Below are 26,301 nucleotides of genomic sequence, written 5' to 3' on the forward strand. Positions count from 1 at the left end.
TTCCGTTTTAGGAAAAATAGTTTAATGGTGGGTTTTTAACCTCTTTTCTCAATGAGGTCCCCTTCTCAGTGGAACCCCCATACCAGTGCTCTTCCCATGCCTGCTGGGAGGTAGCAGCCCCTCTCTGGAGGGCACCCACCCAATCTTGATGTCCTCACCCTCCTGGGAGACCGGCTCTGTGTCTAGGCCTTCGTAGGCCCATCACATGTAAGTTTATAAAAAGTGGGCAGAACACTGTACTGGCCTCTTTCCTAGATGCCATGGGACCAGCCCACAGCACCTTCCTACCCTATAGTTAAATAGCCCATTAAATAATCTCTCGGTGCGGGCAGAGCGGAGGTGCTGCAGCAACAAGCCCCCTGCCTTGGCCAGGCGCCTGGGGCCCAGGGCCTCCACCCTGACTGGATCTGGGCTCCACAGGAGCGGCCCGTGCACGGCCTCATCTCAGACCTGGCCGGTCCCGGGACTCCGTCCACAGACGGTGAGTCCAAGTGGTCATGCTGGCATCAGGCACAGCCATGGATGGGGGTCACCCAGGCAGCAGAGCAGGCAACTGATGGGCTGCAGCTCTCGCCCAAGTCAGAAGGACGTGAGGTTCTTGACGGCTCCGATTTCCAGCATCCGCTTAATGGCCAGGGCCTCCTGGGAGACATTGTGGCCTGACCCCTGTGGGAACAGCCAAGCAAGGGAACTGAGGGACCCCCAGCGATCTTTCTGTCCCCAGGCAAGTCTCCCTGCCCCACTCCCCATGGTCCCACACTTCTTGGGAACTCCCTTCCCTGTGCTGGCTCTTGGCTGCATACAGAGGATGCTGGCTACGGAGCCCAGGGCCGTGTTCCAGTCCTGACTCTCTGAGTGACCTCCCTGTGAACCGCCTCTGGCCCCGGCACCACTCACTCACCCAGTGTCCCTGACTGTCTGGTCCCCACGCCCATCCACCCCACCAGCTCTCACGAGCGGGCTGCTCACCACCATGGACTTGAGCGTGATCTGCTCGTAGTAATGAATAGTCTGCTTCTTGTTGTAGGCGTCTGGGTAGCCAAAGCCAGCGATGTGCACCAGGTCACACAGGTGGAGGGCCAGGGTGATGGCAAGCAGGCCTGTGGTGGGCTTCTGAGCGACAAGGAGTGGGAGGTATCAGACGGAGACCTGCTCCTCCCACCCCTCCCGGGCCAGCACTCTGCAGTAGAACGTTCTGCCGTCATGGAAATGTTCTTCATCTGCGCCGTCCCGTCCCGTGCAACAGCCATGAGCCTGAGCGTGTGAATGGGGCCAGTGCAACTGAGAAACTGAATGTTTTATTTAATTGAAATTTTAACTAATCAAAATTTAAATTTAAATGGTCATATGTGCCAGGTGAGGTGGCACACACCTGCAGTGCCAGCTGCTCAGGAGGCTGAGGTGGGAACAACATTTGGGCCCAGGAGTTCAAGGCTGCAGTGAGCTGTGATCACACCTAGGCATAGCCACTGCACTCCAGCCTGCGTGACAGAGAGATCCCATCTCTAGAAAAATAATAATTCATATAAATAAATTAAATTTTAAAAATATAAATAAATAGCCACACGTGGCTAGTGGCTACCACACTGAACCGTACAGCACCACACATCTAGGGGAGGAATGACGATGACAATCAGAATGACAATAATGACAACCTATTACTTTTTGAGCACTAGTGTACCAGACACTGTGTTAAGTATCTTACCTATTATAATACATCATCACATCCAGTCCTCACAAAAACACTTGGCAGTAGATACTATCTAGTTCCCTTTTACAGATGAGAAAACTGAGGCTCAAAGGAGGGGAAAGGTTCTGCCTTCCTCCTTGGAGAACCTCACCTCATTCAGAAGACCTGGGGGCTCTGACACTCACTAGCCATGTGACCTTTTATGGGGTGGGCTCCCCCTCTCTGAAGCAGGGCAGCTGTACCTTTCCTGCCCACCACGCGGGCTTCTCTGAGGACCTCACTTCCTCCGTCCCCCATCCTTTCGCAAGGGTGGGCACCTGGTGTTCTCTTCACGAGTCTTGCCTTCTTCAGCTCTAGCAACCGGCTCTGCAGACCACTTCAGCTGCCCACACCCATTTGGGGGTCACTCGTGGGCCCTGTCAGGCCTCTGCCGCGGGTCTCTCCCAAGGTCCCTCCTGAGCTCTCCCATCCTCACCCTGCGCTCCCCGCCCCGGTCTTCTTTTTCACCTGCTGCTTTCACCACCACTGTGTCTCCTCGGCCAGTTCGGGGCCCGGCAGAACCGCATTTCCATGGCCTTCCAGCCTGCTCTGCCTAGAAACGTGCCCCTCAAACTCGCCAACTCCTCCCCTCCATGCACTCTATGTGTTGGTTCAATATATTACCACCTCCCAGTTGCCCAAGCTGGAGACCTAGACTTGGTCAGAAATCCCTCGATTCCACCCGTCAAATATGTGCTGTTCCAGGCAGAATCGTAAGAGGACCCCAATGACCCCAGCCCTCCGTATGAGCTCCTTTGCGCGTGTGCAGAGTATGGTGAGATTTTGTTACGTGATGTTACTTTACATGGCACAGTTGACCACAAGAGAGGAGGCTATCCTGCTGGACTTGACCTAATTACCGGAACCTTTAAATCTGGGTGTTGAGACCAGAAACAGAGGAAGTCAGAGACTGGAAGCACAAGAAGGATGTCTCGTGCCGTCACTGGCTTAAAGAAGGAGGGGCCCTGTGGCAAGGAATGTGGGCAGCCCCCAGGAGCTGAGGGGGCCTCTCCAGCTGACAGCCCAACGGGGACCTCAGTCCTACAACCACTGGAACTGAATGAGAATGGAAGCAAAATTTCCCCCTGAGCCTCCAGACAAGAGCTCAGTCTGGCTGACAAACTGAGTTCAGCCTTGTGACATGCAGAGAACCCAGCCGCGCTGTGCCGGCCTTCGGACCTGCAGGACCATCGTAGGCCACCATGCTGGTGGAATCAGTGAGCAGCAGTAGAAAACTAATACACTCTCACATCCCTCCCCTCCTTTTCCCTTCCTGCCACCGGGAGCTGGGTTCAGGTCCTCGCCCTCTCTTACCTCCCTCCCCACCTCCTCTCCATCTACGCCCCTCCCTGGCGTGGAGCTCCTCCGTGACGCCCCCCAGCTGCACTGCACTAGCATAGCCCAGCACCGGAGGAGCTGTTGGCTCCCGCCAGGTGGAACACCCTGCCCAGTTCTCTGCGCAGTAGCCTTGCGGCCTGGCCCCAGCAGGGCCTCCCCTGGGGAGCTGCCCAGACAACCCTGGGCAGACGTCTGCCCCTCCTCCGAAGTCCCACCGCATTTGGAACTACTCTCCACGGCAGCACTTTACCACTCCACGGTGCAACCCGCACGCTTACTCTGCTGGCCTGAGTTCCCTTAGGGCAAGGGGCGCTCCTGCTCCTGCTGCCCAAGCTGCAGACCTGCGCCCGGCACTGAGCGGTCACAAAAGCAGGCGTTCAGCACTCGAAACTGAATTCACACATGGATGTTCAGTAAAGCATAAAATAGTTTGTTCAAAATTTGTGACATATTTCTGGGGCAGGCACTGTGTGCTGATCTCCCTAATAGGTATTTTACATAATTGTTTCTTGAAATCCTACAATGGCCTTCAAAGGTCAGTATGGATATTATCCCCATCATACAGAAAAGAACATCAAGGCTCCAAGTGGCTCACCAGCCAAACCAACAGGCACCAGCCAAACCAGGCAGCGGCACAGCCATCCATGTGATTTACCTCTTTTCCCTGAGGGGCTCCAAGATGCGTGTGGAAGTAACTGGGAAGCTACAAAGTGGGTTAAAGCCCACCAGCTGAAGACCACCAGGGCACTGAAATCAAAACCATAACTTGCAAAGCCACATCATGACTCCCAAGAATTGACACACTGTACCAAACGACACGCAAGACAAACTGTTGAAGCTCAAACTCTTTTAACTCACTCAGACCAGTATGTTCCAAGATAAGATCACAGACCAAGTACCTAACAGTAAGCCTGCACGGGCTCAAGTTGTTCCATGGATGGCACCACTAGACCGCTTGAGCAGCTCCCTGGTTTACAAATTCTGACCAGCACTGGCCAAAGCCATCCTCTCACTGCAGCCCCCAAACCGGACACAGACCCTTCCCCTGTCCCCACTTCGAAGATGCCCCACAGTTGTCCTCTCCCTGGCCGCAGCAAGCGAACAAGCCTATCTTTGATTAGATGTGTGTTCCTGGAGGTCGAATGCAAGCTACTGTCTCTGTTATTATTGTCCCCTCTCATGGGGTCCTTCTACAGCTTCCTAAGCCTACAGGAACGTCCCACCTACTTCCCGCCCCGGACCCTGACCTTCAGGCCTGGCACCCCCGTGCCCAGCCATCGTCACCTGCTTGATCTTTCGCGGCTGCTGCATTGGCAGGCTCAGCAGCTTGTCAGCCGCGATCTCCATGAAGAAGGGGTTGAGAATCCGAATCTGTTTGGGGTTGACTTCCCAGATGAGGGGAGGCTGTTTCCAAAAACCCTTTTGTACCTAGGAAGATGGAGTCAGAAGGGAGAGAGAGAAGGTGAAGACATGTTTCCCAAGTCCAACCCCGTGGCCTTCAGCCAGGGGATGGAGTCCAAGAGGTGGCAGAGGCCCTCGGGAATGCAGGGCGAGAGGAAAGGAGGTGGAGTGTACGCCCGAGGAGGGAGACCAGGGGAAGAGAGCAGGAAGGGCACCCCCTCGGGGAGGCTGGGTGACAAGGTGAGTAGAGCATAGGGTCCAGTCACAGCCCCCCTCCAAGGACATCCAAACAGGAGGCAGAGGCTCGAGTCTCAGGCTGTCTAAACAGCAAAAAGGCCAGATCAGATGGCCCAGCATTAGAGTGGATGGCAGAGTGATGTGTGCGCCGTCTCTGGGGTCTGTCTGTTAGGGCACAGACCTCACTGTGCCAACCTGCCCCTGCCTGGAGATGGCTGCTGGAGGGTCCTCGCCCCAGGTTCCTCACAGGCAGACACACACTGCGGCAGCTCTCCTGGCCCAGATATCCATCAAGCGTGGGTGCTTGGGCTGCCGCCACCTGACTCCTATGGGCCTGTAGCCCAGCTGCTGGGGAGGCTGGTCAGAAGCCCAGCAGAACACCCTCAGTGGGAGGCCTGACCGCTGGGAGCCCGGGTCACGCCGTCCCCTCACCGGCTCTTTAGGACTGCAAGGCAGATGTCGTGGAGCGTGAGGTCCTGACTCGGGCAGTGTCCTCATCCCCAGGTCCCCGTCCCTACCTGTCTGCCCACTTACCCGCTTCTTATCGCTCAGGATGGTCTCGATCCAGTGGAAGTCCATTGCTTTGAAAGCTACCAGGACAAGAAGTGTGTCCGGGTTGTTTTCCACTTTGGGGTCAAAGTGGGCAGATTCAGGGTAGAAGAGACGCATGGTGGTCTTGGAGCCCACGTCGCCCTCATAGCCAGCCACTGGGGCATTGTTCAGTCTACAGGGGAGGAGGATGCCCGTCACCACAGCCCCCCAGGCCCGTCTACAGCCCCGTTTGGGACACCCAGTTCCCCAGCAGAAGAGGAGATGGGCACACACCTGATGACCACATCGTACTTGTTGATGGCATCTCCCAGCGAGCTGTTCCGCAGCCGGTGCCCATTCCCCACCACCACGCAGCGGCGGCACTTGAGGCTGCCACAGGAAGAGGAGCGATCAGACCCGGAGGAACCCGCTCCACTTCATCCTCGCTTCCCTGCCTCTGCCCGGGGCCAGTCTCAGGATCAGTGCCCAGCCCCCCTTGGCCCCTGGTCCCCAGTGGTCCAGCCCATGGCCGTGCTGGCTCTGCAGCCCTGGGCCCTAAAGGAAGAGGAACCTGAGCAGAGCAGGGGAGAGAGGCGGAGAGGAGAGAAGGCGCATGGGGTGCGCCCCTGCAGGGCTGCTCGCTCTGACACCCTTGGCAGCCTCTGCCTGCTCGGCACCTGACGCCAGGCCGGGCCAGTGCTACGCCGTGACTGTTTCACCCTGGGGCCGGAAGGAGGAGAAGGCGCCTAGCCTAGGCCGAAGGAGCTCTCCTTACCTCTGGATGCTCTCGGGCACAGAGTGGCTGGTGATGGCTAGCACTCGGAGGAGCAGGTCTTCTACAAAAGAACCGACGGAGGGGCTGACCCGACAGCTGGCGCTCTGCAGGCTGCCTGCCCTCCCTCCACTGTCCTCAGAGCCCTGGCTGCTGTTTCCCGCCCGGCTGAGAATGTGGGCACTGGGGCCATGGACGGCAAAGAACAGGAAGCAGCGTGGCCAACGTGAGCCCACCATTCCCGTGGGCCAGGCGGGAACGTACCGCTCCCTTTGGTCCCATAAGGCAGCTCATAGGCAGATGGCGTCTTGACCCAGAAATAATCCTTAAGCTGCAGGAAGATGGGCTGATCTCGGGAGTAGCTGCAAGAGGTGAGGGCAGGGTGGGAAGGAGAAAGGAATTAATCCTGATGCCAGAAGCAGGGGATATTATAAGGCTCCCCTTCCCTCTTTGGCTTCACCTAGGCCAGGTCTCCCTCTAGCTGGCATGAGGCCGCCGCGCTGTGGGCCCCTCAGCCCCAGCTCCCAGCACGCCCTGCCCCGCACCCTCACGTGCTTACTTGCCAAAGAGCTTAGAGGCCTTCCTCTCTGCCTCGCCCTGGAGGCATGGCTCCCTCTTCTCTGGGATGGGAAAATAAAAACTAGAGACAGAAAAGGAGAGGGGGCAGGAGCCCCAGTCAGACCCAGGAGCCCAGGGGCAGTGCTGCAGGCATCCTCAACCTTCTCCCATGGCACAAAGGCCCCATGGTGCTGGAGAAGGACTTGTAGCGTAAAATCATCTGAGCCCAAGTTTCACTTTGAAACAAATCCCTGAGATCCAGCTCTTCCTGCCCCTGCAGGCCCTGTGAGGGCCCAGGGGAGTCATCCCAGAGCCCAGCCCAGCCCCACAAAAGGATCGGTGCTAGCTGCTGAAGGCTCTCGCCATGCCCTGGCTGCCCTACTAGGTCCCGCACCCCACACACAACGCTTCATCCCTAAGCCTGAGAAGAACCGGTGGAAGGACATGGAAGTTGACTCACAGCTCCATGTACCTGTCTTCTCGAGAGATGGAATACCACACCATGACGACCAGCACCAGAGCCAGCATGGCCAGCAGCTTCCAGCCTGCAGGGCACATGCACAGAGGAGCTGGAGGCAGAGACAGGCAGGTACAGCCCCGCCCACCCTCCCACCTGCCCCGTTCTGGGCCCCTCCAACCCCCAGCTCAAGCAGACCCATCCCTGGCCCCCTCCTGGCCCCGGCTCAGGGCGTGGACCTAAGTGTCCGCTGTCCTTCAAGATGAAGAGAGGGGCCCCCGGCTCCCCGTCTGTCCCTCCACAGCCCCCAGGATCCCAGGATGCTGGTGAAGACTGCTTCTGGGGCCTGTCCTTCGGGGTGGGGGTGCTCTCGCACAACACTCACGGGACTTGCTGATCATGTTCCTCAGCAGGCAGCAGGGTTCCTGGGGAGAGCTGTCATCCCGGCTGCCTCGGGCCACCTACGAGGTAGGAGTCACAGGTGTCTGTCTGGGCGGCTCCACAAACACTCCTGCCTAGACACTGAGCAAGACACACCCACCATCCACCCCGCCCTCCTCCAGAGAGCACAAGGATGCCCTTGAGGGGCCACCTCCAGAGTGTCCTTCCTCACCCCGGATACTCTGCTGACTCCGCAAAGGGCAGCGTCCTCACGGACTAGGTCTCGAGCCAGGCTGGCTGGCTCTAGCTTCTCTGGTGTGGGCTCCTCACTGTCCCCTTCCCCATTTTGACCTAGGAGGGGCCCTCTCTGGGTAGCAGATGGCTACATCTACCCACTGTTGACACGAAAGTTAAGCTAACGGTGAGGGATTGATTCATATTTTACCCAACCGAAGCTTCCCGATTCTCCACCATCTGAGGCATCCCTCTCCATCCTCAGTCTCCCCCAACTCCGCCTACCAGGTCCTCGCACGAGGCTCCTCCAACCCTCCCGACCCGGATCCAATGCAGACAGCGCCCGAGCCTCGCCCCCAAGCCCGCGGCAACTCAGCGGAGGAGTTTGGGGGCGCAGATAGCCAGGAGGGTCTGGCTGGCCCGGGAGGAGTCCGGAGGTGGCGAGGGAAGGACGTACAGTGGGAAAGGTGAGCTGCTCCATGTATGGAGGCAGAGGCTTCCCGGCAGCCACCAACCTGGCCAGCACCATGCTGCTGAGTCACTGCAGAGGAGACTCCTGGGCCTTCACAGCCACGCGAACAGGCAGAAGATGCCCAGGGCCAGTTTCTAGCATCCATATCATGTTTCCCTAATGATCTGGATCCAAAGAATCACCTGGGCCCTTCCCTGGACACCGCCCCAGGTAACCCAGGTATTGCCTGGGGCAGGCATGTGCCCAAGCAGCCCAGGTGACTCTTATTTGATCAGGAAAGGGAAGGAAGCCCTGATGTTTGCGCTCTCTGGGGATAAATAAAAAACCTTCAGTTATTTCTCAGGGGCAGGGACAGCATCGGCATGGAGGCCTGTCTGCATTGCAAATCGTAGATCAATGGTCCCAAACACCGTCCCATTACGAGTCAACGCTCTGCTCCCCGCTGCACCCGCAGGCCCCACCCCCAGTCCACAAACACTGCGGAATGAGAGTCTCAAGCCGGAGGAGCCAGGCAGGGACCAGGTCAGACTCCCCAGCAGGGTCAGTAGCACCTGTCCCCAAGCCCCAGAGGGGATGGAGAATGGCCCTGTCCAGTAAGGAAAGATTTGTGATCAGACGTCCCCAGTTACAGTCACTGTCCTGGTAACTCCCTTGACAGCTGTCCAGGGAGCAGCTGCCTTCCCTGCGCCCACAGCAGCCTCCAAGGCCTGCCCTGCCACGTGGCCCTCTTGTCTCCCTCACAGCACTTCTCCGATCTGTGCTTAGCTTCGTTGCCCATGTGTTTGCTTTTTGTCTGTCTCCCCCTTTGGGACAGATGCCCGTGAGCATTGGATTGGGGTCTGTCCGGCTCCCAACTCTAGCCCCAGTCCCCAGCCTGCTGCCAGCACGTGGGAGGGGATATCAGAAAGGGCCGAACGAGCATCACGCTGGGTGACTGCGGATGACCAGGCCTCCTGCTCTGACCTGCCGTTGGCCCGGCTGTCAAACCGGGACGTCAGTCTAATAGATCCCTGCTGCTCAGAAGACATGAGATCAGCAGCGGGCATCACAGGGCCCTTATTAGAAAGGCAGAATCTTTGGCCTCCTCCAGACATGTAAAGTCAGACTTTGCATTTGAACACGATCCCGGCGATTCGCGTTCTTGTCTGGAAGCACTGGCCAAGGCGGGTATTCTTGACTGTGGTTGAGCAAGAGAATCACCTGGAGTACTTAAAAAACATTTCTTAAAAATGAGTATCTGGGTACCACACCTAGGAATTCTGAGTTAACTGATCTACCCAGCACCCCAGGAGTCCCAGGGCCTGGAGGCTCTCTGGAGGATCCGACACTGACTTCCCAAACTCCGCTGTCCACCGTGACTCACCGGCGTGCTGGCCCCGAGGACCTGCATTCCAGCCAGCTCCCCCAGGGCCCTGCTGCTTGGCCGGACCACACTTGGAGTTGCAAAGCTCTGAACTAGGATCCTGCAGCTCTGACATTCTGGATCAAGAGCTGTAGACCCTCTCCCACCCTCCCGCCTTTGTCTCACGGTCTTCCTCCCACGAACAGAGTTCCCTCCGGCTCCCTTCACATCAGTTGGTCACAGCACTGGCTGCACAACGCAATGAATGACCTGAGGAGTTTATAAATACACAGATGTGTAGGACCCACTCTCCCAGATTTTTATTTAACTGGTCAGGGATGGGGCCCAGGCATTAATGGTAAAAAGCAGAACAAACCAAAAGACCCACCTCCTCTGTGTCCAACACGCAGCCAGGATGGAAACATCACACAGAGCACGTTCCACCCCCTGGGCCCACCGCGAGGGAGAAGACCTCTGGGTCAGAGGTGAGCTGCTCTGACCAGTCCTGAACAACAAGACAACTGACCCCTCTCTGACCTCTTCCCCAGTGAAGTTCCGCATTGTCTTGTCTTTATTCCCGAACTGGCCGGTGTTGCGCTGCACAGACTGGCCAGTCCTAGGGCTTTAATGAGCCCAGCCCTCCCCTTGTGGGGCCAAGTGGATTGCTCAGAGGCCCTGGCATTCCAGGGGTCCTCGGGCTGGCCACGGCCTTGGGACAACTTGGCGCCTCTCCGGGCAGGGATCTCTCCCACGTTGCTGATGGCGCTCCCGTGTATGAAGAGGCAGGGAAGGTCACAGTAGGGTACCTGGGTGGGAAAGCAGGCATCTGATCCATTCACGGCCAAGGTGTACCAGCCTCTGCCTAGGACCAGCTGCCAAGAAGACCAGCTCACCTGCAGGGCAAAGCTGACCCAGGCAGGAAGATAGCTGCCCGCTTGGCGCTCTGCCAAGAACCAAGATGTCCCTGGCCAAAGTGGGCTGGTGAGCTCTGCCACCGAACTCACCGAAGGGCAGAACCCAGGGCACAGGGGGAAGAAATACGGCCCTGTGGAGGCAGGAACCATGCCTCGTGCTGGCCCAGCACTCACAGCCTAACGCGCAGAAAGGCACACGGCACCTGCCGAACTAAAAGGAGAACTAGAAACCCCCTGGGGCAGAGACTGATGCCTCAGAGCCCCTGAAACCATCAAAGGGATATGGCTTAATGCTCCAGAGACGGGGCCTGGGAAGACCGGGGGTCGGGGGCAGAAGCCCAGGTTTCCCTACTGGTTCTGGGATCTTAAACAAACGTCCAGTCGCACCGTCCCTCAGTTCTGCAGGGAACACCTGGAGCTACCCGCACGCCGCCTGCCAGCTCTAGGCTCGCCTACCACGCCTCTTCCCTCTCGCCCTCCAGCTGCGCACAGGAAACCTGTCCTCACCTCCCAGAATCGCTTCCGTCAATGCCCCCTCGGCCCTGTGTCTTCCATCCCCTTCCCCCTCTGCTCTCTTTGGCCCATAAACACACTCAAATCTCCCTCTCCCTGAAAGAACAGCAAACCTGCCTCCCCTGTCTCCGCAAGCCAGCCCTGCCTCTCTCTCCTTCCCTCCTCCTCCCCTCCCGTCTCCCCTGCTCCCCTCAGCACTCCCCCCAGCTCAGGCTGAAATTGCTCTGGCGGAGGCCACCAGTGGTCTCCTAATTGCCAAACCAGGGACAGGTCTATTTTCAGTCTTCGTCGTACCCTGAGGCTTTGGCAGTGCTGGCCTCGCCTCCTGCCCGGCCTGTAGGGCGAGACCTCCACCCGGTTTTCTTCCCCCAATCTCCGAGCTGGTTCTGCTGCCTCTGCCCACATGCTCTGGAGATCTGCCCTCGAACCTCTGCTCCCCCTCACCCCCCACCACACATTTTCGCAGGACAAGTTCATTCATTTTCAGACGTTTACTATTCATACACTGATGATTCAACCTATTTTCGGCCCTAATTTCTCTTCCAGACTCCATCCTAGTATTTCTAGTTTTTTACCTGGATGATCTTAAATTCTTCAAATGGAAGCACATGTCCAAAGCTGACATGTCCCCCAACCCCATATCATCATCAACTCAGCCTCCCAACCTTCCTCTTCCTCACATGCCCCCAGCTGGTATTATCCGTTCTACCCCAGGTGCTCGCCCCAGCAAATGCTGAGCTCCCACCACGCACTTGGCATCGGAGGCGGCAGTGGGATGTGACACTTTGTGAGACTCAGCCCCAGTGTAATGGCCATGTAGCCTAGACCCTGGGAAGTACCCCGAGTGCAGCCCTCCCTGCCCCCCGAGACCACAGCCTGGCTCCAGCCCCACCCCATGGCAAGGCCCCCAGCAGTCTCTTTACCACGTCTTTCCGCCCTCAAGCCCCTTCCTGGAAGCTGCCAACACTGTACCTAAAAGACCACACGGAGTAAACCACCCTCTGCTTCAGCTGCTCCCCGTCCCCAAAGCTCCTTAGCAGACAGCCAGGGCCCCGCACACCCGCCAGGGCCTTGCAGACACATCTCCTCCTCTCTGCCCAGGCACACCCCAGGAGTCGCCTTTCCTGCCCTCCGGCAGCTTCCACGCCCTGCTCTGCCCAGGCTTTCCTTTACTGAAACGCCTGCTATGGTCTAAACGTGTCTCCCAACGCTCACGTGTTGGAAACGCGGCCCCAGTGCAGCCGTGTTGCAAGTGGTGCCCAATAAGAGGTGTTTATGTCATGAGGGCTCTGCGCTCGTGAACCACACACGCCACTACTGTGGAAAAGCATCATTTGGCACACGCGCTCGCTCGCTCGCTCTCCCTGGGTAAATGTATTCTGCACCTGAGAAGGACATGACTTTTGGGACTGGGGCAGAATGCTACAGTTTGAATGTGTCCCCCAAAGTTCATGTGCTGGAAACTTGATCTCCAATGTCCGTTACTGTAGGAGTGGGTTCCTCAGAAAAGGACAATTCACCCTCTTGTTCTCCCTCCCTCTTGTCCTTCTACTTGTCACCACGAGGTGATGCGGCAAGAAGGCCCTCACCAGATGGGACCCCTCGACCTTGGCCTGCCCAGCCTGCAGCACTGAGAGCCAAATAAGCTTTGGTTCATTGCAAACTACCGAGTCTGCGGCCCAAAGCGGGCTGAGGCGACCCCTCACTCCTCCCACTCCGCCGCCGGGCAGCCCACGCCTGCAGCAGCCGCTCAGCGAAGCCTTTCATGGTGCCTCTAAACACGTGATGATTGTGTTTCCACAAAGTATTATCACTTGATTTCAGCACTTACAAGTAACGAAATTTTATATTATATGATTCCTGGTTTTCATGTCTTGCCCATTATCCTGTAACTTCTGCAACTGGAGACTTTTTCATACAAAGAACCTTTCAGAGTAACTGGACTATCTAGAGAAGGTATTTTATCATATAATGTGATTTTATATCATACAATTATCTCCTTTCATATCTTGCCCCAGAGACTATGACTCTGTGGTCAGGAACCTCTTTGTATCTCCAGATTCTATTATAGTGTCTAGAGTGCAGCAGATGTTTCATAAATATTTGACAAACAAGTAGTAACATGAGAATAAAGATGCATTACATTTCTTATTAACAAGTGAAATGTACTGGGTGCTTACTGTGTGCAAAGCCAAGATCTCTCAACCTCTGCACCACTGATTTTGGGGGACAATGACTCACTGCTGTGGGGGGCTGTCTTGGGCACCACAGGACATTTAGCAGCATCGTTGGCCTCTACCCACAAGATGCCAGTAGCACCCTCCCCACATACCCCAGTTGTGACAAAAAAGGTCACAGATACTTAAGGGCTAAGCAAGTATTATCTGCGCCCAATGAGTTAAATACTGACTGGGAGTACAGGGAACTCAGGCTCGAAAAGGGCAGGTGACCAGGCCAGGCTGTGTAGCAAGTGAGGAGTCCGGCTGGGACTGGAGATCTGGTCGTTTCACTGCTACTCCCGCCTCCTGCCCCCAGTGAAGGCAGCTGTGGGGCCTGGCCCCGAGACCCCTGGTGCCTGTGTGTCCACCTCCTGCCCTGCAGAGCAACTGGGGCCTCCAGCGTGTCCAAGTCCTTCCCGGGCTTCAGACAGCTATGAAGCCGTGCCCCTTCTCAGGCAGGCCCTCCAGAGACACAGGCCCCACCCCGCGGCCCCAGCGCCCTCTGGAAGCTCTCTAGTGTGTGTCCCACGCACACAGCTGCACGCCAGGCTGCCACGAATGCTGTGGCACAGACTGAATCCCCTGCTGGTCAGCCCGGTCTCTGGGCCCTGAACTCCTCTGGCTGCCTCTCTGGCCTCAGCACGGGGCTGCTGTGCCAGCTGCCACGCGTGTCACCAACTGCCCAGGAGCGCGGGCCTCAGTGGTGTCAGCCAGCCCACAGCCCTTCCTTGCAGCACAGTGTCCACTGCCAGTATTCCAGAGGGGGCTCAAGCTGGACGGCGAGTTTATGGTAATTGATACAACTGCTAGGTAAGGTGAGGTGAGGATGCAGGCATGGCGCTCCCCCACAGGGTCATAATCCCCCTTCCTCAATGTCCTGGGTACAGATGGTCAACTCACTGCAATGCCCCAGGATGGGCCAGTCACCTATATCACCTATCCTCAGTCAAATCCTGCCATAGGCTCCTCACCACACTTAAAGGAGAGCCCGAGGCCTTGCGCTGTCCCTTAGAGACCCAAGTAGTCCACTGGCCAGCACCTCCTCCCTCCATCCCTAACTCTCGCCCGCTGCTTCTGCGCTACCCACACTGACGCCAGGTCTTCACGAGGCTGGCCAGGCACAACCCCCCTCTGGGCCTTTGCACTTTCTGCTCTCGCACTTGGAATGCTTTTCCCCTGGACACGGGCTGGGATCTCTATTCATCCAGCTCTGCATTCACTGCTCCGCTTCCTGGCAACGGGCCCACATACACCCAACACTGCAGGTAGCCTCCCCTGCTTGCAAAGAGTTTTTTGCTTTGCTCGCTGCTGTGTCACCAATGTCCAGGATAGTTCCTGGCACACAGTAGGCTCTCAATGGAAATTTGCTGAGTTAATATTAATAAACGCATCTATTCATCGAGATGACATCACCAAACGCAGGTGGAACAAGAGTGGAAGAGGCAGTAACAGTAGGTCAGATCCCTTCTGGCCTCTCTGGCTCAGCCCCTGGCCAGACACTGCGGCCCCATCCCATCCCTGAACACTGTGATCACAGCATGCCTGGGCGTGGGGAGGCTCCCAGGATCACTAAAGTCAGCAGAGAGCAGAAGAATGGACCTGTCAGCCCCAAGGCCACAGGTGGGAGGATGGGGGCATCTCTCAAGCCATCCAAACTCAGAGGAAAAGGAGCCAGACAGGCTTCCCCCTGCAGCACAAGAAAGCTCTCTGTTCCTCACCCTTGGACTGCACAGGCAACCCCAGCTACCCGGACAGCCCAGCACTGCAAACTCCTGTGTAGAAACACTGTATCACCCATTCATCAGCTGCCAGTCACAAGACACCCCAGGGAGCCACTTGAAAATCATACTCCGTGTCTGCCTGGAAGGGTCAAACGCTTTGAATTCCATTCTCAGCGTGAGAAAGCTGAAGCCAGTGTGACAGGATGGGAGAGGACAGGCCCGGGCCCAGGCCAAACGAAGGAGAAATCCAGTGCCTGCCTGGACCTGCCCCGGGGTCCTGCTGGTGCCTGCCTGGACCTGTCCCGGGGTCCTGGTCGGTTCTGGCGCACATCTCCTTGCTGATCATTCCTGCCCAAAAGAAGCAATGTACTCGCCCCAAGGATATGAAATTAAAGGCCAAATTGGAGAAGTTGAACTTCCCACTACCCAACGTGCAGCCCCTGATTAATCCCTCTCCTAAGCAGCTTCCCCTCTCCAGAACAGACCCTTTCAAAAGCTCCTCCACCACTCAGCAGGCACAGTGCCACATAGTGCTCAAGACTTCAGTCCTGGTGCGGTGGCATGCACCTGTTGCCCCAGCTAATTGGGGGTGGTGGTATAGGAGGATTGTTTGAACCAAGGAGTTCGAGGCTGCAGTGAGCTATGATCATGCCACTGCACTACAGCCTGGGTGACAGAGCAAGACCCTATCTCTAAAAATAAACAAACAAAAAAGGCTTCAGGCTTGGAACAAGTCAGGCACAATGCACATAGTTGACAAATGACAAATACTTGAAGACATCAGTACTCCCACATACAAAAAGAAGAAAACCCATGAATCAAAGAGAAAAACAAAAGGACATAATGTGGCCCAGTGATACTACTTCTGAGTATGTACATATCCAGAACAATTGAAGTCAGGATCTCGAGGAGATTATCGGTACACCCATGTCCACAGCAGCTTTATTAACAATAGCTAAAAGGTGAAAGCAACCCAAGTGTCCATGGACAGACGAATGAATAAACAAAATGTGGTCCATACATACAGTGGAATATTATTCAGCTTTAAAAAGAAAGGAAATTCTGACAACATGGATATACCTTAAGGATACTATGCTAAGTGAAATAAATCAGCCATAAAAAGACAAATACTATATGATTCTACTTATAGAGGTACTCAAAGTAGTCAAAATCCCAGAGACAGAAAGTAGAATGGTGGTTGCTAGGAGCTGGGGGGACAGGGAAATGGGGAGTTATTGACTAATGGGTACCAGGTTTCAGTTTTGCAAGATGAAAAGAGTTGTGGAGATGGATGGCGGGTGATGGTAGCACATTATGAATGTACTTAGTGCACTGAAGTGTGCACATAAAAATGCTTAAGATGGTCAATATAACCTGATGTTTGCGCATTTTACCATAACAAAAAAATCAAGGGAATATAAAAAAGCAAGGGACACAGAAAAACAATTTATAGTTAAACCTGAACACCTAATAGACATGAAAAGATGCTCAAGTTCACTAGTAACCAGGGAATGCAGATTAAAACCAAATATTATTTCTCACACGTTGCTGGTGGGAGTACAAATTGTATGAAGGCTTAGAAGAGCACTTCACACGACCTAGTGAGGATGAAGACAGGCAGACGTTACAGTCGGGTAATTCCATTTGGAGCTATAGCCCAGAGTAACCCTCCCTTGTATGTGTCCACCCCATCCGAGTTGTTACAATGGGAAAAGACAGAAACAACTTAACAATCAACGGTAACTTAACAGTAAGGGACAGGCTACAGTGCGCAACGGAATACTACGTGGCCATTTAAACTGAAGAAAATTATACATATGAATCAACTGGAATAAACTTAAAAACAAAATGTTAACTTTTAAAAGTCTTACAGAAAGATACATAAAGTATGAGACCAAAATCAACACTATGCTTGTGTGTATGTACATGTGTGTAAATGGCATGTACTTGAGTGTATGATGAAAAATAAAATAACAGGTGTGCACCCTGCTTTGAATGAGAATTATATTCTGGGGGGGGATGGAGAAGAACAAAGTATGTCACAGGGGCAAGTCTTTAGTTCTATACCTGGAATATTTTATTTCTTAAAGGAAAAATATCTGATGTATTGATAATGTGGGAAAATGTTCACATTTGTTAAATCTGGCTGATTAGCACATGTAGGTCTGTTACAAGAAATTTTATACATCTGAAATATTTTTATATCGAAAAGAAGGAAGAGAGTTTGAAGAACTATAAATTCAGAGGCCATACAAGAGAGATGGTCATGTTATCTACATAAATTTTACACACTCCTGCGCCCACAGGAGAGACAGAGAGAGAGAAAAATGAAATGACAAAAGAAAAACTAAGAAATATATTTGCAACATATATGGAACATATCTGTTAATTCCCTAGGCCTACAACATGCTCATGAAAATTTAAAAGGAAAAAAAGCAAGAGATGAAATTTTTAAAACAGGCTAAGGCCATGAATATACACTTTACTGTAGATAAGAAATAAAAATGGTACATAGGAAAAGACACTCATCTACATTTAAAAATTCCAGTGTTGAGACGCTATTTCTCACCAATCAGAAGACCAAATCATAAGAGCCCTGAGCTGCCAGGGGCAGGCGGGAGGGGAACGGGCCTCTGGCAGACCCGCGTGGGAAGAGAAAGCCAAGGCCACCTTCAGGGAGGGGATTGGGTCCATGGCCAGAAGTTTATTCTGCAGAAAAGTCTTCTGTGTTTGCGCAGAGACCTGTCTATCAAGATCTTTACCACAGCAGTTTTTCTAACTGCACAAGATGGAAGCAACTGGAAATCTCTGCATGAACAACCTGTTTCGAGGGATGGGGCACAGAGAATGAAGCACCATGCAGCTGTGAGAGAGGATGTGAACTACGCATGCCAGCAAGTGGCTTCCAGAACATTCTGATAACATGTAAAAGGCAGGCTGAGAACAGTGACCTCTCTGACTCTAAATGTGCTGTAACAAAAGAGTTACACCCATGCGTCAGTCTGTATATGAACAGATTACTCAGGAAGATGCAGAAAAAATCAAAGTGGTTGCCTCTCAAAAGGGCAGCCCTGAGGACTACCCAGGGAAAGATTTTCTTTTTCTCACGTTCCCTTTTGTACTGTTTAACTTTCTTAAACTGCTGAGCATCATAACACACCAACTAAAAATTTGATTGAGAGAAAAGAGAGGAAGAAGAACAAATAAGGAATATAAACGTTGGGACCTCGTACACCCGAACTCGAACTTTAGCTAAAACATCATCAGTGTGAGTGTGGACAAGCCACCCCTCAAGGTCTCAGGCTTTCTGTTGGGTAAACAGGGATCCAAACACAGCACTGTCTTGAAGGGTGGTTGGAGCTGCAGGAGAACTCAGCTCCAAGGATCATTATTAAAGAAACGGAAGTGGCTGCTCTGAGACCCAGAACACGCTTCCCCCACCCTTCTCACAGACCTGCCCTTCTTGTCCCTCCTTGTGTCCTGCACTGAGGACAGAAAACAGTGGAGGCTGAGCCACTGGGCAATGAAATGCACTGCCCAATCACAGCCTGGCCAGCAGGGCCGGTAGGGCTGAAGTCCAGTCCTCCCTCTGCCCGCCTGTAGCCTTGATGGAAGCTCGTCCAACTGGAGGGGTTACTATTCCTCATTTACACAAAAGTTCTATATAGACAGCAGCCACTACTCATTTAGAATAGTTTACTCCCGGGCCAAGTGCAGTGGCTCATGCCTGGAATCCTAGCACTCTGGGAGTTCAGGGTGGAAGGATCATTTGAGGTCAGGAGTTTGAGACCAGCCTGAACAAGAGCCAGACCCCGTCTCTACCAAAAATAGGAAAAAAATCAGCCAGGTATGGTGGCGCACCCCTGCAGTCCCAGCTACTTGGGAGGCTGAAGCAGGAGGATTGCTTGAGCCCAGGAGTTTGGCATTGCAGGGAGCTATGATCACGGCACTGCACTCTACGTAATGTTGGATGACAGAGCTAAACTCTGTCTCAAAAAAAAACAAAAAAACAAAAAAACAAAAAACAGTTTACTCCCTCCTCACTTCAAGTCAAAAACAGTTCAGCGAAAAAAGATCTGGGTATGCACAGACCAGAGCTTTGCCCGAAGCACCCGTGGAGAAGCTGGCAGAGCCAGCCCATCAGAGTTTATCTTTCTATATGTCATTTCCCCTGCGCTCACAAGGACACCTTTGTCACAAACAGGTGTGCCTTCTGCAGAACTGGCTCCTGCCACCTTTGGTCCAGCTATACCCACTCCCTAACTCTAGGGCAGCAGGCCAGCACTCTAAAGTGAGCTCACCCAGAGGACTAGCCACGTGTGGTCCCAGCAGAGCCCTGAAAGACATGCCCCTCCTCCCCTACTTGCTCCTCAGAAGGGCTAGTCTGGAATCACACCCCACCCGAGGCCTGCGGGACACAGTAAGGCTGTGCGGGCGCAGGGACGGCAGCCGCAGGGACGGCAGCCGCAGGGCCCGCGGGCCTGCTGCGTGCAGGACACTGTCTCCGGCTGTGCAGCAGAGCGAGAACAGGATGACGAGGCTGTGTTCAGGGGGTTTACACCTCGGTGGGACAGACACAAGACAGACAAGAAATGACAGAGACATGCTACGAGGTCACGGACACAGGGCAGGGGAGCAGAGTGATCAGGCAGCTCCCTTGCGACTGGGCACTTAAGACCATCTCTCTGGGGAGAGGGCTCTTGGCCCAAGACCCACATGAAAGGCTGCCATGGGAAAGTGGGGGGCGGGGGACAGAAGGTTCCAGACTGAGAGAAGGGCAGAGACCCTGCACTTGTCAAATGTAAGGGACAGAAAGTCGGATGTGACAGCAGACAGTGAAGACAGGCCAGAGGTGGTAGCAGGGAGGCCGGGGGCCAGGTGAGTGGGGCATTGCAGGGCAGCCCAAGGAGCTTGCATTTCATTCCAGGTGGCACGAAAAGACACTGCAGGGTCTCAACACAGATGGACACCACTGGGTTCCTTTTTAGAACATCCCTGGGGGTTTCCGCAGCTACTGTGCATAATCCCATTAAATCTGGAACCACTCTTTTATTCGTACTTACAGATAGGGAAACTGAGGCATAAAGAGAGGAAATTAAGGGTCCCAAGCTCAGACAGCTCTGAAGTGGTAGAGGCAGGATTTAAACTCGAGCAGTCTGAATCTGAACTGCTATTAACCCCGACACTCTGTGCCGCCCATGCAGTTTGGGACGAGCTGTCCCAGGGCAAGCTGGACCGCCCAGGCACTGACCAGGTGACCCTGATCAGGTACATAATCTCTCATCTGTTAAATGGGTAGCAGTAGCACGTTCTCAAGGTAACTGAGAAGGTGCTTAATTACCACACCCTGGCAATTAAGTCCACAGCCTCAGTGTGGGCTGGGCACAGGGCAAGCACGCAACATCTGGAAGCTGACAGTGACCCCTGGCCCTGCCCTCCCCAGGCACCTGCCAGCCACCCTCCATTCAAGGTCTGCCCCAGCCCAGCAAGAGGAGGGGTCCTCAGCCACTGCTCGCAGCACGACTGCAACCCCGCTCACCTCTCCTGCCCACTGGGGCCAGTCCCCATGCTACACGGGCCCCGCAGCTGCCCGGGGAGGGGGCACTGCCACCCACACTCTGCCCTGCCCTGAGGCAGATCCACCTACCAGCCAGGACTCCAGGGTTCACTGCAGGGCTGGGGAAGCACACGGGGAGGGGACAGAGGGAGGTGGCCACTCTGGGGAAGGCACTCTCCCCTCCCTCACTTCCCCAGGCAGCAACTCCTAGAGTTCCACCTGACCCGGTCACCCCAAAGGGCACAGACCCTCTCAGCCTGAGCCAGAGACGTGCCCCTCCCATGGGCGGCACCACCTCTGCACCACCGTGCTCTGCCCACAGGCAGCAACCCCTCACCTGAGTGGTCCCCTATTTCCGGAACAGCCTCCCGCTGCAGAGTTCACGTGCCTATCCAGGGCAGGTGCTCCCAAGTCCCCAGGCAGGGAGTGCAGGGAAATGTTCAGTCCCGGGATGTCCACAGAGGTGCATGGAATTCCCAGGAATGCCGGCTCTCAGGTCTATATCTGAGTGTGTGGCAGCCGCAGGGATTCGGACACGGAAGCCTCTCCCCGTGCCCAGTCCTGGCAGGGACCCTCCCTCTGTACCACCCACAGCCAGTCCCTCCTCGGCTCACCAGAACACCTGCTCAGCACTGAGACAGACAGCGTGGCCCGTGCTGGTGGCTCAGGAACAAGGAGGATTGTGGATGTCGGCAGGGGCGGGTCCTCACCCCAGTTCCTATTAGGAGCCCAGCAGGGCTGAGGGGCTGAGTGTGGGAGCGAAACGGGCTCACCAGAGGGGGGCGGCACATGTGGGTGTGACAGTGGGGACGGGGAGGAGAACCAGCACCTCCACCCCCTGCAGCAGCCTGTGCCCTGGAACGGAGCAGCGGCGAGGGAGGCCCGCTTGGGGGAGTGTCCCCATGGTCAGTGGCTCCCCTCAAAGGAAGGGCAGGCCTGAGGGACGGGGAGGGATGGCAGAAGACCAGCCCCTGGGTCTCTGAGTGGTGGCCCCTAGCGGGGGCAGGAAGGGCACTGGCAGGCGCTGGCTGGGGCTCAGGTGATCAGAGGTGACCCGGGGCCACATCTGGCCTGGGGGTCCCCCAGCCCCCAGGAGGGAATATAGAGGGTGAACCTGTCTCGGCACCCACAGCCCGACACACGCACGTCCCAGAGCCAGGAGGCGCCGCAGCCCCTCCCACGCCAACTCTCCTGTCCCGGTAGGCCATGCTCACACTCCGAGCCTCCCAGCTCTCTGAGCTGCACACGCTGCTCCGTGCTCCAACACACCGGGCCCCTCCACACACACGCACACACTCGCACTCCCTCCCTGCCCACCCCACCCCACCCCACCCCACCCCACCCCACCCCACCCCAGCCCCACATACAGCTCCTGGGGCCTGAGGGGCTCCCTCGGCCAGGGCACTGTGCTCCCCCATCCCTCTGCGTCCCGGGAGCAGGCTGACAGCTGCGTGTGTCCCCGCCAGCCCACTGCGCCTGCAACTTCAGCTCCACTCCTGCCGCGTTTGTTTGTCAGCTCGCAGGTCCCTGGAGCTATCAGCCAGGCAGCCTGGGCCTCAGAGGAGCAGGGAGTGGCCATGCCAGCCCTCAGGGCCTCCTCAGCTCCGAAGTTGGGGACAGGGAAGCCTCTGCCCCCCGCCAGCCAAGCCCAGCTCCCAGGACCACTGGGCTCCCGCAGGGCTGTCATGCTCAGGAGTACGGGGCAGGGGTTGTAAGGGAGAAGCAGAGCCCCTGGAGAGCGAAGGGAGGAAGATGCATGACAGAGCCCTCAGCAGGAGCCCCAGCCCCACGGACAGCCCCACCGGGTGTCCCAGCCAGGCGGGGAAGTGTCCTGGGGCGGCCTGTGCTGACTGCACAGCCGAGGCTGCTGCCCAGGGGAGGGCACTCCCTGTCCCGCACCCACACAGCACACACTCACCATCCTCCTGGCCTGTCCCAGCCTCTCTGCACCTGTCCTAGTCTGCGTCACAGGGACTGGCCTCTTGGCCTACCCAGCACCCAAACCCGGAACCTCTGAGGCCCTCCCCCAGCTGCCCCGCCAGTCTGCTCAGACCTTCTGGGCTCAGGCCCTGAGGCCTCAGCAATTTCAGGATCATCCAGCACCCACACCTGGGTGAGGGGATGGGCAGGCAAGACTCAGGCCGGTCAGGGCCTGGGGACAGAGGATTCCAGAGACCGGGGCTGGTTCAGCAGGTCTGGGCTACGCCCACACCCACTTCTCCACAGGGCAGCCCAGGGTCCCACAGAATACCCCCACGCAGAAACCCTGCATCACTGAGGGCTGTGCCAGGGGTCACCCCATCGTGTCAGAACCCTGAGTTTTCCCTCACCCATTAGGTCCCATGTCCTGGGTTAGCTGAGGCCTTGGCCAGCCACCCCTCCTCCCTGCCCTTTTAGGAACTGTTCTTGTTCTCAAGCTGGGAGGGCACGGCCCCTCAATCCAATGCAGCGTGGGGACAAGCACCACCCTAGGGCCAGTATAAATCCAGATGCTCTTCCCAAGGAAGCCTGGTGCCAGAAAGAACTCAGAGAAACTGAGGCACAGAGATGGGGCAGACACTGAGAAAACCCAGGAAAGCAAGTCCGCATGGGGGCCCTGGCCCCATCTGAGGGTGGGCTAGCCCAGAGGCCCCAACTCTCCTGGCCGCATCTGACTGCCTGTTCCTCCAGCCCAGGAGGAGCTGAAGGGGTCAAGGGCCCAGGACTTGGTAGACCCAACCCCACCCAGGAACACACCTAAGCCTGGCCAGCTCACTTGGCCTTGCTGGGCTGTCAGTCCAGCTGCTCCACAAAGAGAACATTTGCTCTCACTCCATTTGGACAGTGGCAGGGACACTGACGGTGAGAAGAGCATGTCTGCTCATCGGGGGGTAGTGCAGGGAGCAGGGAGGGCCACGGGGCCTCGAGGGGGTGGCCAAGGCCCGTGGCTGGGCGCCCTGGATGGGAGCTGGCCCAAGGAGCAGGGAAGGGACCCTGGGACCAGCCTGGCCAGGCACAGCATAGGCTGCAGTTGGTCGCCCTCCTGAGTGCTACCAAGGAGGGTCAGAGGGGCTCTGGAACTGGAGGGGAAGAGGAGCCCAAGGCAAGGGAGGGGAGGGATTCCTCTCCTGGAACTTGTGCAGGTACAGTGGGGCCAAGGACTGGCCTCTCAGGCCCAGCCCCAAACCCTACCTGGCCTCACTCCAGACAGGTCCCACAGCCCCTCCACAGCCGGTCCAGGCCTGGCGGGAAGGGCAAAGGAGACGAAGACAGAGCACCAACAGCTCAGGTCAGGGGACCTGGGATCTCTCCCCTTCCCACCCCACGAGGAGGAAGTGTAAGCGTGAGGTCCAGACCAACATTTCTCTTCCTGTCAATGGTCTCTGCCCTCTTCCCCTCCTCCTGGCCCTGTCTTCTTTCCAGCCATCCCATCCTGGTGTCTCCTGGTCCCCATCTCCACCTCCTCCTCCTTTCCTCCCCAGTTATGTAACAGGCCCGAGAACACACAGAGGGAGCTTTGTTGTCAAACCAAATCCATACGGAGCCGGAATTGGCCAACGCAGCTGTTCCCTATTCCCTCTGCCTTGGCAAGGGTGAGACTCCGGGCAGGGAGCCCCTACAACCTTCCATTTTGGGAGCTGGGGGACAAACACTGGCCCCAGGGTCCCCAGGCAGCTGACTGGGTGGCCAGGGATCAGTCACCACTGGGTGGGACCAGAGCAGGGGACCAGCTGCCCCCTAAGACAGGACAAAGCCACAGTGAAAAGCCAGGGTCACAAACACCACAGAGGCGAGCTCTGGGCCAGGGGTGGGTAGCACAGCACTGGGCCTGCAAGGGTGCGCCTGCACAGCTGCACCCCACATTCCTGCCCATGCGAGGATGCGTGCCCACGTGCTTCATCTGCACACTTCTAGGCACGCGGGTACACACACAGACACGCATCGGCCCAAGCACAGGCAGCTGCTGTGTGTTCACCTGCAAGGGGTGTGAACAGAAATCTCCTCTCTTCTCTGCCCAACTCCCTCCATCCTAACAGGAACCTCTCCCGGAAAGAGCTCGAGGTCTGCAGAGAGGAGGGTGGAGGGGGCCGGTCAGAGGCAGGGAAACCGCCAGCGAGCTCCAGAAGGCCGAGATCCTGCCTTCCTGTCCAGGAAGGTGCCAAGGAGATGGGTGAGGGCCCAGGGAGCTGAGCTGAAGATCAAAGTGTGGCACACCTTGGGCCCTTTCCCAAACGCCACTGCCGGAAGAGCCAAGTTCACTCTACAGTGCTGGGCTGCGGACGGGAGAGCCCTGCCTCCTGCCCTTGGGCTCCCCGTGAAGGCTCCCGTGAACAGGCCCAGTGCTCCCGGGAGCCCAACCCAGCCACCCCGGGTCCAGTGGCCACTATGAGGACAACCCGAATGCTGAGGCCTGGGGATGGGAGGGTCAGAGAGTCAGGGGAAGGAGAGAAAGGACAGGAGGCTAAACAAAGGAGAAAAGATCTCTGAGGAAGGGGAGAGAATCAAGGGGAAAAGAGAGGGAAAGCAGAAAGGTGTGGAAAAAAGAGCAGAGAATGGGACCAAAGAGGGGACAGGAATGAAGGAAGGTCAGGAGGCTGGAGAAAGAACAGTCTCGCATGCTCCATCAACACCTCTCCTCTGCCGCCCCTCAGACCCGGCCCTCCCAGCCAGCCAGCCCAGCCTGGGGGACATGCAGACCACTCCTCTTAGCCCGCCCAGTCCTAGGGGCCCACCGTGACGCAGGGGCTTTCAGCCTCAACAATCCCAGATTTGGGGGCCAGAGAACAGCCAGGCTGGATGGGAAGGCGGGGGATGGAGGGACAGAGAACCAGGGCATGCCTCAGGCTTAGTCCAGCTGGGCAGTCCCCTGCCTCCTCCCTGCCTGCGGAGAGACACACTTTGTGACCGTGAACACGTCAATCACTTTTCTGAGTCTCCCTCCCTCATTTGCAGAAAGAAGTCTCTGCGGAGCAGCTGCTGTGTGCCAGCGGATGCCAGGGTGAGGCAGTCCAGGGCCTGCCCTACCACCTAGCGCGGCCTCTCCCAGCTTGTAAAATGGCTCTCCCATTTGTGTGTCACAGTCCCATGAGGTGGCCAGAGACCTGCCCAAGGTCACATTGCTGGAGAGTGACAGAAAGTAGAAGCTCCGAAGTCTCTGGGCCCCACCCTGGAAGACCAAGGCAGCCAGCATTTATAGAGTCCTGGATTCCAGGCATGGCGATATCTGAAATCCTGTCTCACTGAGAAGTGCTAACTTCTACGAGGCTGACGAAGGCGGGCTCTGCCCAAGGCGACCCGCGGCCCGGGGCTGCGAGCCTACCCCCTGCCTCTAGGAATACAAATCTCAGGGCGCCACACCACCACCCAGGGGCCCTGCCCTTTGGTTCAGCTTGTGCCCCACTGAGGTCCACTCTGGGCTCATCCCACGGAGGGTCCCCTCCCTGCCACAGGCGTGGGACCTGCGGGGGGTAGGGAACGCAGGAGGAGGAAGCGAGGCTGCTGGGCAGTCAGGGAGGTTCCACAGAACAGGGGCTCGAGGTGACCCCGGAGGACACCTGCCATTTAGCAGGGTCATTACTCACAGTGCCCAGGCCACCTGGGGGACAGTGGCAGCAAAGCTGAGGCGGTGGGAGTACACATGGCATGCCAGCAGGAAAACGAGGACGGTCTCACTGGGGCTGGACGAGGGTTTTCAAAGAAAAATTTAAAGCCAAGAAACCCTCTGTCCCAGCTTCAAAGGAAATTTTAGGTGGAAACCCGATATGTAGAAGGAATAAAAGTGGAGTTGTCCAGGTTGAAGCAAAGGTGGGTGAAGCCCTCCTCCTAAGATGACACCCAAATGAGGGTTCCACCCCAAGTGCACCTTGGGCCCCGAATAAGAAGGAGAGGTCTGACAGAGGGACAGCGGGTGAGGTTAGGACCAATCTGCACAGGGACCTGAAGGTT

General features: G+C 56.4%; 1 protein-coding gene across 6 annotated transcripts in view; it reads right to left on the reverse strand.

Moving 5' to 3' along the window:
* ST3GAL4 (ST3 beta-galactoside alpha-2,3-sialyltransferase 4) overlaps positions 1–26,301 on the reverse strand; it is a 31,493-nt gene continuing 5,192 nt past the window's right edge. For 2 of the 6 annotated variants that reach the window (XM_069468650.1, XM_069468649.1), the window contains exons 2-11: positions 7,409–7,484; positions 7,039–7,111; positions 6,568–6,648; positions 6,273–6,370; positions 6,012–6,072; positions 5,531–5,626; positions 5,240–5,429; positions 4,352–4,495; positions 970–1,113; positions 1–666 (exon numbers count right to left, since the gene is read on the reverse strand). In XM_069468650.1, coding sequence (XP_069324751.1) covers positions 580–666; positions 970–1,113; positions 4,352–4,495; positions 5,240–5,429; positions 5,531–5,626; positions 6,012–6,072; positions 6,273–6,370; positions 6,568–6,648; positions 7,039–7,111; positions 7,409–7,424 — 990 coding nt within the window. In that variant the 5' untranslated portion in view covers positions 7,425–7,484 and the 3' untranslated portion in view covers positions 1–579. Of the gene's footprint in view, positions 667–969; positions 1,290–4,351; positions 4,496–5,239; positions 5,430–5,530; positions 5,627–6,011; positions 6,073–6,272; positions 6,371–6,567; positions 6,649–7,026; positions 7,112–7,408; positions 7,485–9,840; positions 9,898–26,301 lie in introns of those variants that run through there. The other 4 variants (XM_069468648.1, XM_069468647.1, XM_069468646.1 and 1 more) reach the window with 3 other exon arrangements.

Source organism: Eulemur rufifrons, chromosome 6, assembly GCF_041146395.1.
Source record: "Eulemur rufifrons isolate Redbay chromosome 6, OSU_ERuf_1, whole genome shotgun sequence".
Taxonomy (NCBI): Eukaryota; Metazoa; Chordata; class Mammalia; order Primates; family Lemuridae; genus Eulemur; species Eulemur rufifrons.